Source organism: Parambassis ranga, chromosome 20 (genome assembly GCF_900634625.1).
Source record: "Parambassis ranga chromosome 20, fParRan2.1, whole genome shotgun sequence".
NCBI lineage: Eukaryota > Metazoa > Chordata > Actinopteri > Ambassidae > Parambassis > Parambassis ranga.
Window position 1 is genome coordinate 8,762,270 of NC_041040.1, and position 15,974 is coordinate 8,778,243.

General features: G+C 42.8%; 1 protein-coding gene across 1 annotated transcript in view; it reads left to right on the forward strand.

Moving 5' to 3' along the window:
* Positions 1–15,650, forward strand: part of ctnnd2a (catenin (cadherin-associated protein), delta 2a) — a 156,188-nt gene extending 140,538 nt beyond the window's left edge. The window contains exons 17-22 of the mRNA XM_028432856.1: positions 1,436–1,520; positions 9,001–9,127; positions 12,481–12,612; positions 12,831–12,911; positions 13,729–13,840; positions 13,919–15,650. Coding sequence (XP_028288657.1) covers positions 1,436–1,520; positions 9,001–9,127; positions 12,481–12,612; positions 12,831–12,911; positions 13,729–13,840; positions 13,919–14,078 — 697 coding nt within the window. The 3' untranslated portion in view covers positions 14,079–15,650. The remainder of the gene's footprint in view (positions 1–1,435; positions 1,521–9,000; positions 9,128–12,480; positions 12,613–12,830; positions 12,912–13,728; positions 13,841–13,918) is intronic.
* Positions 15,651–15,974: the final 324 nt, after the last annotated feature.

Sequence of the window (15,974 nt, forward strand, 5' to 3'; positions counted from 1 at the left end):
AATTGTATTTTGTGTTACATATCAAGGCATCCTTCAGTCCACACTTTACTGTCAGTACTGACCGGTGCCCCTAATGCAGCCACACATCCATCATTCATAAATGCATCTGCCTTCCTTGTGACCATTCAACTGTAAAAGACAGCTGGAGAACAACAGGGAAGACGCAGCCGAAATATAAGTCCTGTCACCATGGGAGACCGAGCAGGGTGTTCTGCCTAGCTGCTATGGCAACCAGCAGGTCAGGGGTTGCCATGACACCAGAGCTTTATCAGGCGGAGGTCAAACGTTGATTTATTGTTATGGAGAGAGACTCAGTCTATTTAGGGAACTGCGCTCAAGGGCACCATTACAAGCGAGAGATGAGGTGCTAGAAGAAACCTCCATAAATGCAAATTTCACAGTCAGTGTAGTTATCAGCTAATAGCCCACACAGCTTCATTTTCTTAGGTTAGGTACACTGAGGGTGACGGCGCATTATCACAGTACCATTCTACATCCACACAATTACATACTTTTAAGATTGTAAAAATGCACATTTCAGTACCGCTCTATCACTATAACTACTGAGGCACAAAAAGCTGAAAAATGCTTTGAAACGAATAATGTAAATATTGGGTCATAGCTGACAGCTTTGAAAGAGTAAATGCCAAAGCTGTCATACAAACAGCAACATGATTTGGCAGACGTAGAAATGTTGCTTCATTTTGCAAAGATTTTACATGCCAACTGGAGTCTACTGCAGCGCGCAACCACAAACATTTTGCAGGAAAAAGCACGTGTGGAATTTATATTATTTATAATATCGGAGGTATTTTGCAGTATAATGACACGGTCAAGTCCAGCTGCATAAAGTAAGCGTAGTGTAGCAGAGACTTTAGCAGAAGGTGTGAATGTGTGTGTGTGTGCAAGGATCCGGTGTGAGTGTCTGTAGGGAGGAGGTGTGTGTGTGTGTATGTGTGAGCAGGGGGAGTGATAGAGTTCACATGTTTTTGTAGATAGCAGTGAATTTTAACATTCTTGTCCAGGGCCGGTTTGAATTTTTTGTGAGCACTGGGGAGTAATTAAACTTAAGGATTTTCTGTTGCAGTCAAATGGAAAATGAGTATCCCTTCTGCTTCCCTTAGCTGCTGTTAAAGGGCAAGACTTGAGAACTGACTCCTTCTAGAGTAATTTTTCAGCTGAGTGGCAGGAATGGGACCATTAGCATGGCAGAGTGGGTCATTTTAAACTCATCTGAAAACTCACAGTTTTTGTACATGGAAAATGATTCTCTGTTGAAAAGAGATATGGCCGTCTTACTCTTACAGAAATCAAAAGCGCCGCTGGCCTCCACACATCTTGTGTAGACAGAATAACAGCAACATTATCCAGAACAATGGGGTCAAGGAAAAATACCTCTCTCTCTCTCTCTCTCTCTCTCTCTCTCTCTCTGCAGACATTCAGCAAAGGTGGTAAAAGCAGCCTCTCAAGTCCTCAGCAGTATGTGGCAGTACAGAGACCTGCGCTCCCTCTACAAGAAGGTAGGTGTGCAGGTACTTGCATTTGTCTTCTGTTTGCACAACACAATCACTGTCGAAATAAACTTTGCAAAACAGGCACCAGGCTCTCAAAGTTGGGATTTTTAATTTACCTTTCCATTGTAACATGGGACCTACCAATAATCAAGTATGGCGGCTGCCTGGAAAATGTTCTCTGTGTGGCAGTCAGTCTCATTCAGTAACACTGTTCACAGGCCACTCCTCCTTTGAAGAATGTGGCTCCTGAACTCAGACACACCTATGAGTTCACCTCACACAGCCTGTTCTGTTCCGAGCGGTGGAGCATTTTGTTGAACCTCTCAGCTGGCAGTAGGGGTAGTAACAGTACCAAATCAGCTGCTGTGTGAGAAGACGAGCCAAGAAAAAGGACATAGGGTACACCGCTCACTGTGCAATGCTGGTATGAGCCTTGAAAGTGTGTCTTCAGAGTGTCACGAAGTGAAATTATAGCATCTCTCTGCAAGGACAAAGTCTTTATGCAACAGATGACGTATGTGCATGTTGTATAATGGATAACATGATTTTACTTAGTTACCACAGAAAAAAAATCACATGGCAAGTTACATTGGATTATCTGTGGCCCACTACACTCTGTGTGGTCTGTGTCATTATAGCATGTAGGCGTGACTTAATAATGTATATCGAGTTTAGTTTGTGACTTTTATGGCTTTGATTGTGTCTTGACTTATGGATAGACCTTTCCGTGGTATGTGTGGTTTGTGTATATATATGTGTGTGTGTGTGTGTGAGTGTATGTGCTTTCCCTGAGGTCAGTCATAACTGCATCCAAACAAAAGAATAATGGGGTTCTGCAGGGCACCATCACAACTGAGCAACAGTGTTTACAGAGGCAGGAGGATCAATAACCTTGTGTTAGTCTCTAGCCTATTTCTTTGTGCTCACACACACACACACAATTACGTGCAACATCAATGCTAACGGTTATTTAGCCAATCGTGAGGACTAAATGGTGTTAATGCTGCCGGCTAGGAAACTCTGTACCTCAGTAATACAGCAGTAGATGTCTGTGCCATAAAAGAGATCCACAAACAAACCAAACAATAAAGGAAGGCTGTAGAGGAATGATGTTGTGTTTGTATTCTGTTTGTGACAAACACTATTCAAACCAACTTTCTCCGGCTTGTTTTGTTTCTTTTCAAATGACAAATTCCTGCTCGCACTTGAAACTTGATTAAAAGTTATAACAGATGTTCTGTTCCTTTCACTCCTCGGTAATGACTGTTGCTGAGTGAATATCTGCCACCAAGGTTATCTGCCATTCAGCGCGCTAAAACTTCAGACACACAATCAACAAGATTCAGTGCACTTTTTTAAGTTATACAATTCAGGAAAATGTCCTTGGCTTTGGATGTGTCTTTTTCATCTTAACATAGAGAGGAGTTAAACAAAAGCAACTGCAAAAGCAATCTGAGGTGCATGTCTCTACATAATTGTACATGTGCTGTGTTTGGACAGGTTAACAGGGACGTACACATAGTGTGATACCATGAAACAGCCCAGCATAAACACAGAGACAACCCGCAGACTTTATAGGAAGAAGGCAAGCAGACACAGGCTGTGAGGCTCATTCCGAAAGCCTTAGTCTGTACAGTAAATTGTGCCTTAATTCAGTGTTTTACAGACTAACATTTATATTCAGGGCCTTGATCTTTTAGTGTGAAGACATCATCACACTGTTGACTTTTCATCTTGTATTGTTTTTCCCTGTAGTTAAAGTACCTGCAATTTAATGGTAAAAAAAAATAAAACCCCAGCCTGGTATTGTGGTTTTTAGGTTGTCCATCATACTCATAACCCATGACTATTTTGCCAACTGTTGCTACAGTCACTTCAGGACAGGCCGCCCTATGGCATCAGTGCATCCTCGCCTCTTCCTGACGACTGTTTCGCTCTCCTCATTCGTCATCCCCGTAATATTACACAGAGCACTATCCCAGTGAGGCTCATTGGAGCCTGATCTGCCTTCACACTTCTCTAATCATTGCCACCGGATAGCACTGCAGTCGACCGGATGGCATAACAATCCAATGAACAGATATGAAGGACACTGGTTTTACAGCCTGCCCTTACAAAGGTCGCTTCATTTATTCTGGTCTGTTATTCTGGCTGTCTTAATAGAAATACATGAACAGAGATGATTTGTTCATCTGATTCATAAACATTAATTAAATAGATAAAATGACTAAAAGACTTTTCTTTTTCTCTCATTAAGTTGAAACAAGATATCTCCATCTCCTGCTGTAACATCTTCATCTGACATTTCAAATCTTTGATCATCTGTTTTAATGTGAATATTCTATCTACATCATGCAGTGCAACCAGTCTCAGTTCTCCTAACTTTCACTTTCTAAGTAGTTCAGTTAGTTAAGCTGCTGCATTTGGCTATATGCAGTCACTCTAAAAACGACTTCTAAATGGTGATAGATGCCATACCTTACTCTTTACTTTCTAAATTCCATGGTTAGTGACAAAGCAGCCTAATTTTGTAACTGTGGAAATTGTTGCGTTAAAGGATGCACACTTTGACTTTATCACCAGAGTCCAGAGCTCCAAATAAGTGACTCCACCGCTAGTATCCCTTCATGACACATTAGGTCATGGGTGTTAGATGCAGCAAAAATCCTGTTAGCCTCCAATCCAAACATGGATTAGCATACAATTTAGACGAGAGTGGATTGGGGGGTGTCTCTGCAAAGTGTTTGTGGCCAAAAAAGACGGTGAGGTGAGGGAAGAAAGTGAAGTAAATTTATCAAATATATTTGTTGTTCAAAAATAAACACGGCTGAGTTTGTGTGCTTGGAAAGAGAAGGAAAGTGTAGGGTCAATAATGAGTCAGTGTGAGCTGTTTTGGCAAAGAGTTGTTTGCTTTGAAGTCTTGAAGTAATGAGAGCATTTTGAAACACACTTTTCAGCTGTGTAAAAGTTATGGGTGTGGGTCCACGTGTGTGTGTTTGTTTCTCTGCGAGTGTGCGTCTTTGAAATTGTGTGTTTTTTGTCAAACTGCGGTAAAAAATAGTTAATCACTTCCTACAGCAGTGCCATGGGAACAGTCTAGGCTGAAAGAGAAGAGGAAAGGGAGGAGGGTGAGAAGGAAAAGAGAACTGCAGCAGAACAGGGAGGCTCTTCTGCCCGCTAGTTTTTGTGCACACTAAAACGAAACATTGCTAAAACCTTAACTCTATGAAAATAGCATCTGAGATGAGTTGAAATATCTGTGACGCAGCAGTCATTAATAAACCAAAGACAAAATCTTTTGTACCAACTCTAGCGCTGACTTGAGGATGAATCATGTATAACAGTCTCTCCAGAGTGCAGTAAAACTCTACTTTTACAGTTTATCTGGACTGTTTGACAGGATGTGTCCTTATTCACTGTGTGTGTGTGTGTGTGTCGGTGTTTCATCTGCCGTTCCGTGCAGGGGAATTCTATAAACACTTAACTAAAACATGGCCATTGTGTAGCTTTATCTATTCTTAATAGGACCAGAACGACCAAATTCAAAGACTAAACAAACACACACACCTTCTGTCGCTCCCTCACAAGCTACACACTGAGTTTCATATTCACGCGGTTACACTTTGTCATGTCTGTTCAGTGCATAACTTCTGTAGAACTGCTATGCCTCATTTCATGATAAATGATCTGTCGTGGGCTCTTCATCAGACACATTCTCTCTCTCACACACACACATCTATCACAAACAAGCACAAATCACCAAAACAGACACACATACATATGACAGATGGAGTTCAGGGTCAGAGAGATGCTGTGTTTGTCACACATATGACAGATTTACAATATGTTGCAGGGATGTGTAATTCACAATGTGGGTGTGTTTGTGTCATGTGATGTGAGTGAGAAATTTGTGTGTGGGGTCATTGATTGCACAGCGTTACCAGGATCACTCAGAGTGCACGGGCTGTGAATAAATCTCCAAGGATACATTTTACACAATAAATGTCATAATTAAATCATGAGCGTGCAGATACATTGGCGCAGGCATTACGTTAAGGTTGATGTACAAATGTGTGTTTTAACGCCAGACTGGAGACCATATCTGTGCTGAGGTTTGTGTATCTCATGTGCTGCAGCTGCTCTACCACACCTTAGTAATGAAGAGAGAGCGAGGTTCTCCACTAGTCTCTTACTAGTTGATCCCGGCCTCTCACCTGTGGTCATGAACTCTGGGTAATAGCCAAAGAACGAGATTGCACATACAAGCACCTGTAATGTTTTTCTCTCTACATGGGATTTGATGTCTGAGATCAAGTTCAAAAATCTGAAGTTTCACTGCTCCTTCAGTTGAGGTGTGATAAGGATGCCCTCGTGGTACCTTTCCTTAAGAGATCTGCCGGTCAGCTGTGCAAAATCCCTGTGGTCGACCGCAGAAACACTGGAAAGATTACCTCCCAGCAGACATGAGAGCTGCTAGAGATCCAGCAGAAGGAGTTGGAGCAAGATACAGGGATGTCTTATGTTCCCAGTGGACTAAAATGGTTTTAAGATCTCATCATCTCCCCCATACTGTATGTTACAGTTTGACATTTCGATGTCACTGTACCCTTAAAGGATGAGTCCGTTATTATTTCCCAGGTTTTTTAACAATCAATCAAACAGATTTTCATGCAGTGATACAATAATTTCTCAGAGACCACGAAAATGAATCCATCATCCACTGCTGTACAACATGTGTTATATAAGACTGTGAGATGGAGATGCACACTTGGAAAACTTCAGTAGACATCAAACCAACCTGAAGCCTCAGCAGGTGTCTCTCTCTTTCTCTCTGATGTTCACCTGTGTTAGGCAGAGACACACACAGATGGGGGTTTGTTGAGATAGCCCATCTATTTCAAGTAGCAGCAGAGGCAGAGCTTCAGCACACACATAGAGTATTATGGGCTGTTTGCAATAAATGCAACATTAGTCTAAAGGTCAATTTCTAATTCAGCAGAACCACAAGCATCCAAAATAAAGGAAGCAAAGGTCAGAGGCGCATTGTTCCTGCGAGGACAGATGGGTCACGTGTGAGTGAAGCGCTCGCAACTGTAAATATCAAAAACTGAGTGTGAAATGAATGAGAATGGATTGAAGGGCTGAAAAAAATGACAGTGCTCAGTGGTCGGTGAGGCCCAGAGGGGACCCACCACTCATCATGTGTAACCTTTTACAATTTGTGCCATAATTGCTGCTTGGCGTGAGTCCAGCAGACTCACACATGCACCTCATTTGTTGGGGCAGTAATCACTTTTTACCTCGCGGTCCTGTGACCTTCAGCTAGCCATCCAACGGTGGTGAGAGCAACAGACAGACTGGTCACCTAGCAACCAGTTCTCATTTTACCTTACTTGCTCTCATTCTATGGGTATTAGCTTAAAAAGTGAGTAAAAGAAAGAGAAAGACGAGGAGAAGAGGTGAAGAGGGATAAGTACTGTAGACGATAAGGTGTTTTGCCTAAAGTTTCACCAAACAAACAGAACACTACAAATAGTGGAAAAGATTGATCGTTTTCAGACCCTGAACCACAGTGTGTAACCTGATATTAAATTTATATGTTTATTAAATATTTATTTGACTCATTAAACCCACAGACTGGGTGCTGGGCCACACATTACAAACTGAGGCTGTGCAGCCAGCCTGTGTTCAAACACATTGGTGTATATTTTGGGTATATTTAGTGGATCTGAGTTTTACAAAAAATTGTTTGTCAAGCTGAATAATGGAGAATCGTGGTTTTTAATATTTTATATTGTAAACATCACAAAATCAATGAAAAGCTGGGACCAACGAATATAAAGAATATAGTAGTACAATGTGGAATATAATGATTTGTCCATTTTTTAACCGTAAGAGAACTATTGCTCATTTTTTGCTCGGGGAGGCCCTTAAGGAACCCTGCGGATCATGCCCGGCCACCATTTGTGAGCTACACCTCACATACCGTATGTATCACTGTGCAAATGCATTTATCGTTCAATATTCAGTGACCATGTTCATCTGAGCAGCTTGACAGCTTGTCAGTGCCTACTTGCACAGCGGTCCAGTGCACCCATAAGGAGGTTGCTTTTTTAATAATGAGATTTGTTAGAGGGGGAGAGAAGAAGGAGGCAGCATGTGACACAGGGTGAGTGAGAAGACTGAAGGAGTGTTGGATAAATAGATGAAGTGAAAATGAGGGAGGGAGGTAGAGGATGGTGGATACCTGACGTGAGCTCCCTTTGAACTACTGTGTGTCAGGATCCAGCTTTCTATTAATTCTCTGTGCTGTACCAGGAAATGAGTCAGGGGAGGCTGTTCACTCCACCCTCTCTGCGTCTTTACCTTTCTGTACCTCTCTCCTCCTCCTGCTTTCTTTACTCTCTCCCTCCTCCTCTCATTACTTTCTGTCATCTTTCTCAGCTACTACTCCGTCTGTCACACCTCCCTCTCTGTCTGCCTCATCTCCTCCTCCTCCTCTTCTTCCTCCTCCAGCCTCATTGTACTGAAGTGATTCTCCTCTCCCATGGTCACCCCTCTCCAACCTGTTTTCCACTTGCGCAGCTGAGGCCCCTAGACAGTAAAGCTATGATGGAGCATGTCTCCATTATCTCTCATCATCTGCTGGTGCTTTGCTTTCAGAGGTACCCAATTATCTTAATGCTAAATTGAATTTGGTTCCAGCTCTGTGATTGTTGTTGACTCTCATAATCCTTTTTTTATGAAAAGGGCTTTGCTCCAATCACTGCTAAACTAATGCAGATACAAAGTCATTGGCTTGGCAGTAATTAGACTTGTAGAGCTGTTAGTTGTATTAATTTTTTGTACAAGGACAGTGGGATATTTACTTTAAGCTGAGAGCTGACGTGCTAATGTGTTCATGTGTGTGCACATGCGTAACCTTGTTAGTGTCTAGAAAGGAATCAAATCACATCACAGGATGAAAAAACACCAAAGAAATCTATCATTGAAATTCAAAAAGCGTTTTACATAAGGTTTTATATAATCATTTCATGTCAAGTCAATCCTGAAGTTCTCACACAACAAAGTTTTTTGTGATTGTGAAATTCTTAAAGAGAAAATGTTTGTCCTTGCTCTTCTTGGCAGTCACTGTGATCTTTCCGGAGTATTTTGAATAAATAAATGAATCTGCCTTCAAAGAATTCTAAAAAAACATTGATTCATTATTTCTCGTGCAATAAAAAATATGTTATCTGCCGTCCACAAACAGTTGCCCTGATGCCCTTAAGATTTCTGTGATTCACCAGTGATGTAAATATTGCAGAAGGGCTAATTCATATCTTCCTTCTTGTTGGTATATTGCTGTGCTCACTAACAATTCATCAGAAGTGTTTTTAATAATTTATTATGATAATATTTAAAAAGTATGACATTCTGTTTGTGCAGTAAATTGTCACAGGCGGTAACCAGTTTCCTCCCTGTTTGCTGTGTGCCTTTCTTACAGGATGGTTACTCCCAGTATCACTTTGTGGGCTCAGCCTCAACAATAGAAAGGGACAGACAGAGGCCCTACTCCAACTCACGAACTCCCTCTGTCTCTCCTGTCAGGACATCCCCAAATAACCGCTCTGGTGAGTAACCCTGCTCTTGGGGATTGTACTGTTTTGACATGTTTGGATATAAGAGGTAATTACAACAGTGTCATATCACTGGATCACTGCAAGTTAAATAACAAAAGTGTTTCGGAGATCGGACTAAAGAATCAATGCAGCAGTACTTTGCTACGGAGCCCCTCTGATGACATGGTAAAAAAATAAATAAATCGTGGCCACGAAATATGTATAACGTGCACACGAAATACTATACAGGGAGCAATGATCGCCCCTATCCCTGTCCATCGTGTTGCTTTAATTCCTCTAATTGCTCTCGATCATTGCTCCCGTGAATAACAATACTAATTCATGGCATGAAGTAGTATTTCGTGGCCACGAAATTGTATTTTGTGTGCACGTTATCCATATTTTTCATGGCCACGATTTATTGATTTTTTTACCATGTCATCAGAGGGGCTCCGTACTTTGCAGTGTTATAGTGATGTGAGATAAGAAGGCAGTTGGACTAAAGCTAAGCCTTACATTTTAGGCCAGACATCAGGTTGAGTCCTAAAGTTTTGGTTCAGCTGCAAAAGTTGAGGTTGAAAATGTTGCAGAGAAATTCCTCTTTGGTCTGTTGGTCTTCTTTCACAATCATTTAGCTGGTCGTGGCCACCAGGACAGAGGTCATAATTAATATAACTCTACTGACTGTGTGTACAATTAGAAATGTTCACATTAGCCAGTAGCACCAACATTTACCAGTCTATCAGTCTTTACGCCAGGGCTAAATAGCTCTTAGCATCAATGCTCTCCGCCTACAGGCTTTCATGCTGTAAAGTATGATTATCATTAGCCTTTAGCCTAAGCCCATTGGCCTTCATGCTTTGCAAAGGGCGCATTAGCATTAGCTGTTAGCATGAGTAGTAGAAGAGCCTTTAGCTTTTCTTTCTCCACACTGGGCTTAGCAAGCTGATGAGGCAGAAAAGTACTTTTCCTTCCTCACAGCTTAGAGAGGTCTTCAAGGACCCAGCTAAAAGAGAGAGAGACAGACAGAGAGAGTGAGGGAGAGAAAAAGTGTGTGTTTATGTGTGTGTGTGTGTGTGTGAGGAGGCAGAGAGAGAGGGAGGGATGAGATAAACAAGGAGGCAGATAAAGAGGAGGAGGGAAGAAGAATTAGGGATTGAGGGATGGTTAATGCAAGGAGGAGGAAGTGAAGGCTGAGGATTTGACTTTGGCCAGGGACATTGAAAGTAAGGAGTTTTGTGGTCACAGTGCGTAGAGAAATTTGTGGATGTTAGTAGTACAGTGGAGGGGAGGAGTAGAGTGGGAGCTGGCTGGAAATGACTCTCCTGCTCTGCCCCTCTCTGCACACCATGCCTCCACCTTTTGCCTTTGTGTGTTGGTCTACACCTTCTCATGCACCCAGTCCTTTCTCTGCTTTCTCTTTTCCACTGTAAACATTCTAAACTCTTAAGAGGCCACCACACACACACACACACACCCGCATGCATCTGTATCTCCTCTCTGCATACGCACCAGACTGCAATCCGGCTCCTTAGAGATGGATCAAAGCAAGAAGGAGTAATGATGGCGTGCACGCACACCGGGAACGAAGGCGTTGGTGTTAGGAGTGAATGTAAAACTGTGAAATAGCACAGGAGGTTAGAGGCTGCAAGTGAGACGGGAGAGAGCATTACAGAGGGAAAGAGAGACCTTTTCATCCATCACGGCACCCATGGGGTCCTGCAGTGTTTTGCGCTGATAGAATGAGTCTCCCAGGCTGTCATATCCAGCCGTTACAAGCCAGGTCCCTGCGGTAACTATAACCAGCAGTGATGGCACCATCGCCCGCAGTATTTGTGACAGGTTTAAGCTTCTGCCTTAATGGAATCTGCTGTAGAGGTGTCAAATGATAAAATTAGATGTCAGATGTGTAAAAACATTATTAAAGCCTTGCTCACCACAGACAAATAGTAATTATATTTTCATTTCCATTTGTGCTTGTGTGTTAATACAGTGTTTGTAAAACCAGTGCTTCTTTGCTTTTAAAGTGTGAATAAAAAAAACATCTGTATTCAAAGAATGGTGCTCAGCACTATGCGTGTGAGCGTGTGTGTGTTGTGTATTCACACACATTGATGCAGTAGCTTTAGTCCTACAGCTATCTGCAATTTTCAAAGTTGGGTTAAGTAGGTCCAAAGAGCTTATTTTTAGAATGTCCTTCACTTCTGAGTTTATAGATTATATATACTGTATAATGCAGTATGTATGGTGGTGAGTTACAAGAATGTTTAGCTAAGCAGACTGTAGGGGCTGATACACAGGTAGGCAGGATTCTGGGAATTCAATGTGTTAAGATAAGAGGGACTGAGTAAGCACTTAAAGTTTGGTGTAAGGGGATTACACTGTGACACACTCACAGTGTGTGGGTGTGTGTATGTGTGTGTCTATAAAAGAGAGAGAGAGAGTGTGTGTAAAATGTACAGTGTATATACAGTATGTGTTCCGGGACTGTCATCGCCTGTCGACTGAACTATGCTTGGCAATAATGATTTGTATAACAAAATGTTATAGTTACCTTTATGCAGACTGTGTAGCAGAGCGACGCAGTGTACCCAACAAGAATACACCAACTTTTGGGACAGCAGATCAGAATTGCCAGCTCGTGTCACTCTGGTGTAATTGGTTGCAGGACAGGATACCGCTTCACTGCATTTATGTCTCTCAAAGACAAATTAAAGCTGCTGCAGACATGACATCATTATCACTGTCAAAACGGTGAGCACCGAGCTCCATCGTCATCCTGGTTGTACTTTTGAGGGTGACAACCTGACGAATTAGGGAAAGGGGGTTGGTGTTGGATGAGATTGAATTCAGGTTCCAGGATGGAAGCAATCACCACAGTGAGTTGGTGAATGTGATTTAAGGTTTAGTGGCCAGTATAAATACTGTTAGTTAAGGCAACAAAGGGCGTGTGTGGCCAGTATTTAATTGTGCACCTCCAGCAGAGTCGAGCTGACTGCTGCTAAATCTGTTTTTGTAGCTTGCCAGTTTCAAACCTGGATATTTTCCATATCTAAAAACAAAAGCAGTAAAATGAGTACAGTGTCTGAAGTGAGAAAACTGTATGTAAACCTTTGTATATTCAAATAATGTGTCCAGAAACTGGCATATATGTGTGCATGTGAATTCCCAGAAGTCCTTTAACATGCTGGAGGTGACCCTTTCTGCTGACAAGCTAAATGATGAATAATGACTGTGCACCTTGAAAGACCAAGACACACAAATATAAGCATGCAGGATGTGAAGGCTCATGCTGCTCTGGGCTTATTGCTCATTATTATTTTGTGTGTGTGTGTGTGTGTGTGTGTGCGCGCGCGTGTGTGTAGCGAGCGCTCCTGCCTCCCCCAGAGAGATGATGAGTCTGAAGGAACGCAAGATGGACTACGATTCCACGGCAACCAACGCTGGTTTCCATAGCAACAAAGGAGAGCACACATCCAGGAAAGACGGCATGGCAGGTGTGTCTGCGATAGAAAGACAGAGAAGAATTAAATGATTATATTTTATCCCTCTATTTATCTTTATTTCTCCTCTATTTTCATTCCCCATTTCCTCTTTCTCATCTTTTTTTGCCCTCATAATGTTTTTTTTCTCTTCACTCAGATTTTTCTCCAGTTTTTTAAAGACTTAGTGTTTCTGCCTTAAACAATTTGCTTTTTTTATTTCTTTCATATAGTTCAAGTGTCCTGTGGGACGTCTACGTTGTTCCGCAACTCCTACTTGACCGGCAGCGATGATATCAAGCAAATCCAGGTGAGTTATTAGTAACACACCCACACACACGTGTGTCATCAGGGCTCCCACAATTTGGCATACGCTGTCATGACAAGGTTGTTATTATGAGACATAGCAGCATGATGGAAGAAGCACACATGCATACACACAAAAAGGTGTCCCACTGTGATAAGAGATGAGCTGGCAGAGTCACACCCTCAGCTCAGGCAGCATCAGACTGCTGCATACTGAAGCCACACCCGACTGGCAATTAAAACCATCCTCATCATGCCTCAGTTGATTGCGCTAATTTTTTTTTTTTTCACCTCTGTTTAACGATTCCACTGGTGAAGAGGAGCAGTGAACAGAACGCATCACACACGTCTTAAACTATCAAGTTTAAAAAATGTTTTCTCCATCTGTTTTAAATGCATAAATCACCACACTGCCAGTTTAGGTTTTTACATATGTGCCTACATTTTTACCACACCTGCACACAGACTCGCAACCAATCTGTGAGAGGTGAAGCGTTAGGGATGAATTGCCCCCTTCAGTGTCTGCATGCAATAAAGGATTCACAGCATGACCCCCCCTCCCCAGCTGATTTCTGTCTGAGCTTTTCTCCCTGTACTGCCAGCCTTTCAAAACCTTCTGCCCTGTGTGTTCACTCTCCACCTGTCACTCTCCTCTCCATCTTTATTCCCCCCACTTTTCACTTCGCTCCCTGTATCCACATTTCTGTCACTCTCCTTTTGGTTGCTGCACCTCATTCACCTTCCCCCACCAGGGTCCGGCCCAGCCCTGCGTCGTGCCCCCGCAACCCCAGCAGGATAGTCCATCAGCAGCAGCCGTGCTAAAAGACTACGACCCCTACCCTCCCCCTCCTTCCTTTCCCCAGCCTCAGCCGCCACAGCCTCCGCCGCACAGCCAAAGCCGGAGCTTTGACGAGGTCTACTACGAGGACCAGGGACCGCCACCTCCACAATCCCAGCCGCAGCCACAAATCCAGGCACAGGCCCAGCCTCAGGCTCCTCCCCAGCAGCCACCGAGCTCCGCTGGGCCTCCCCGAGATCCGCGAGAAGATCTACGCATGCATCTGGGCCTCAAGTCCACCGGCAACTACGTAGACTTCTACTCGGCCTCTCGGCCATACAGCGAACTGAACTACGAGACCAGCCACTACCCGGCCTCACCTGATTCCTGGGTCTAGCTAGACGATCATGATGGGGGGGTCAAGAAAGAGTCTGTGTGTGCTTGTGTGAAAGGGATTATTTTTGCAAAAGGTTTAACGGCAGATTAAGGTGATTAAAAGCGGCATTTCGAACTGGGGTCTTGTAGTCAGTGGCAGGTCATTTGTGTTCTCTAAACTAAGCAGAAAGCTAGATGAGGGTAAGAAGTAAAGTCAGGCTGAGTGATAAAGAGAGACTGTGCATGTGCATGCAAACATTTTCCTTTTTTTCCAGACCATTTTATTATTTCAAAGTCAGCTCCATTTCACCAGTGAGTGGAGCCAGTGGGAGTAGATATGGAGTGTGTTTGACAGGGTGAGCAAGGAGTGGGAAAGTGAATATTAAAAGGGAGAAAATGACCACACGGAGAGAGTATGCAGATGTCTAGAGAGGAGGAGAGCAATCGGATGGGGAGATAATGGGGAGCACATGAGGGAGAGCTCTTACTCTGAAGGAGCAGGAAGTGGCCTGACCTTCTCTGGGAGACAGGCAGAGGAGGAGATGAGAGACAAAGATGCCATGAGGGTTCTTGAGGAGGTCAGAAAGAATAAAAGCACAGAAAGATGAAAGCACATGAGGCACAAGGCAAGAAGTGGATGTTTACCATTTCACCCAAGTGACAAACGTAGCACTGCTTTATCCCCCTTTTTTCGTTTTGCGATGGCCTCGCTGCCTCCAGGAGCGCCTGAGTTTGTTTTTAAAGAATGTCGTCTTCAGGAGACTTTTTGTCATCATTCTTTTACATCTTTTTTTATTTGTACTTTTGTAAATTTTCACTTTCACAAAAAAGCCTTTTTATTTTCAGTGTACAGTCCAGAGGTGATATAGTGTGTATATTACACGTTTTTGATGGGCCACTTATAAATATATGATTTATTTTCCATGACTGACTACTGACTGAAACAACAAAAGCAACAAGACTAAAAACACACAAGAATCAGAAAAGACAGACATCACCAGGATGGATACAGGAGACTACTTTTGTTTGTACCCCCTTTTCCCAACCAGAGAGGCGTCCTGCAATATTTGTGTTTTTCTCTCTTCATGAAGTGAAATATCAATGTGGACACAAAGAGCCGTCAAAAGCAGTTCGAGGCTGCCAGAGCATCAGATTGGCAGAGGAGACTCCTGACAACAAAAGTGCTTTTTCACTGCCTAAAGAATATCTGTGTATGTTTAAAGCACACTCTCTGTCTTTGGAAAGGATCGTCTTTTCACTCTTGGGCATCTGATATGTTTGACAATGTCAACTTTCAGTGGTTTCTCATCATCACTCGTGCATAAGTACTGGTCCGTTCAGCAGCAGCCACCATGAATATTGTACCTATCGGTGTACAGTATCGATTTGAACAAAAAAAAAAAAAAGGGGGGGGACATGACATTGTGCCAAACGTTGACACATCGTGGACCAGTCCTAGAGGACTTTAAAGGGAAATTTTGTTGAAGTTTACAGACAATGACTGGATGACTCTCCTGTTGTTTGTAACTTTTATTTTCTTGTGTTTTGATCTGGTGAAGCCGTACTAATTTCTGGGGATCATGGGTAACGTCTCTCTCCCATAGTTGTACAGACCTGCCTCTCTGTTGGCTGAGCATGTGTGAGTGTGGACGTGTGTTTGCGTGTGTGTGTGTACATGTGCATGGATGTGACAGAATGTGCGGCCTGTGTGTGTGTGTGTGTACTTGTAAACCTGAGAGAGCGCGTATCTATGCATGCATGTGTGTAGTAGTGTGCGTGTATGTGTGTGAGCGTTCCTGTATAAATCAATGTCCAAACAAGGCATTCCTACCGACAGTTTGTCCAGTTTTACAACATGAAAAACCAAGGTTAAAATCATTAGAATGAATTGCTGATATAGAATGACAAATCTATAAAT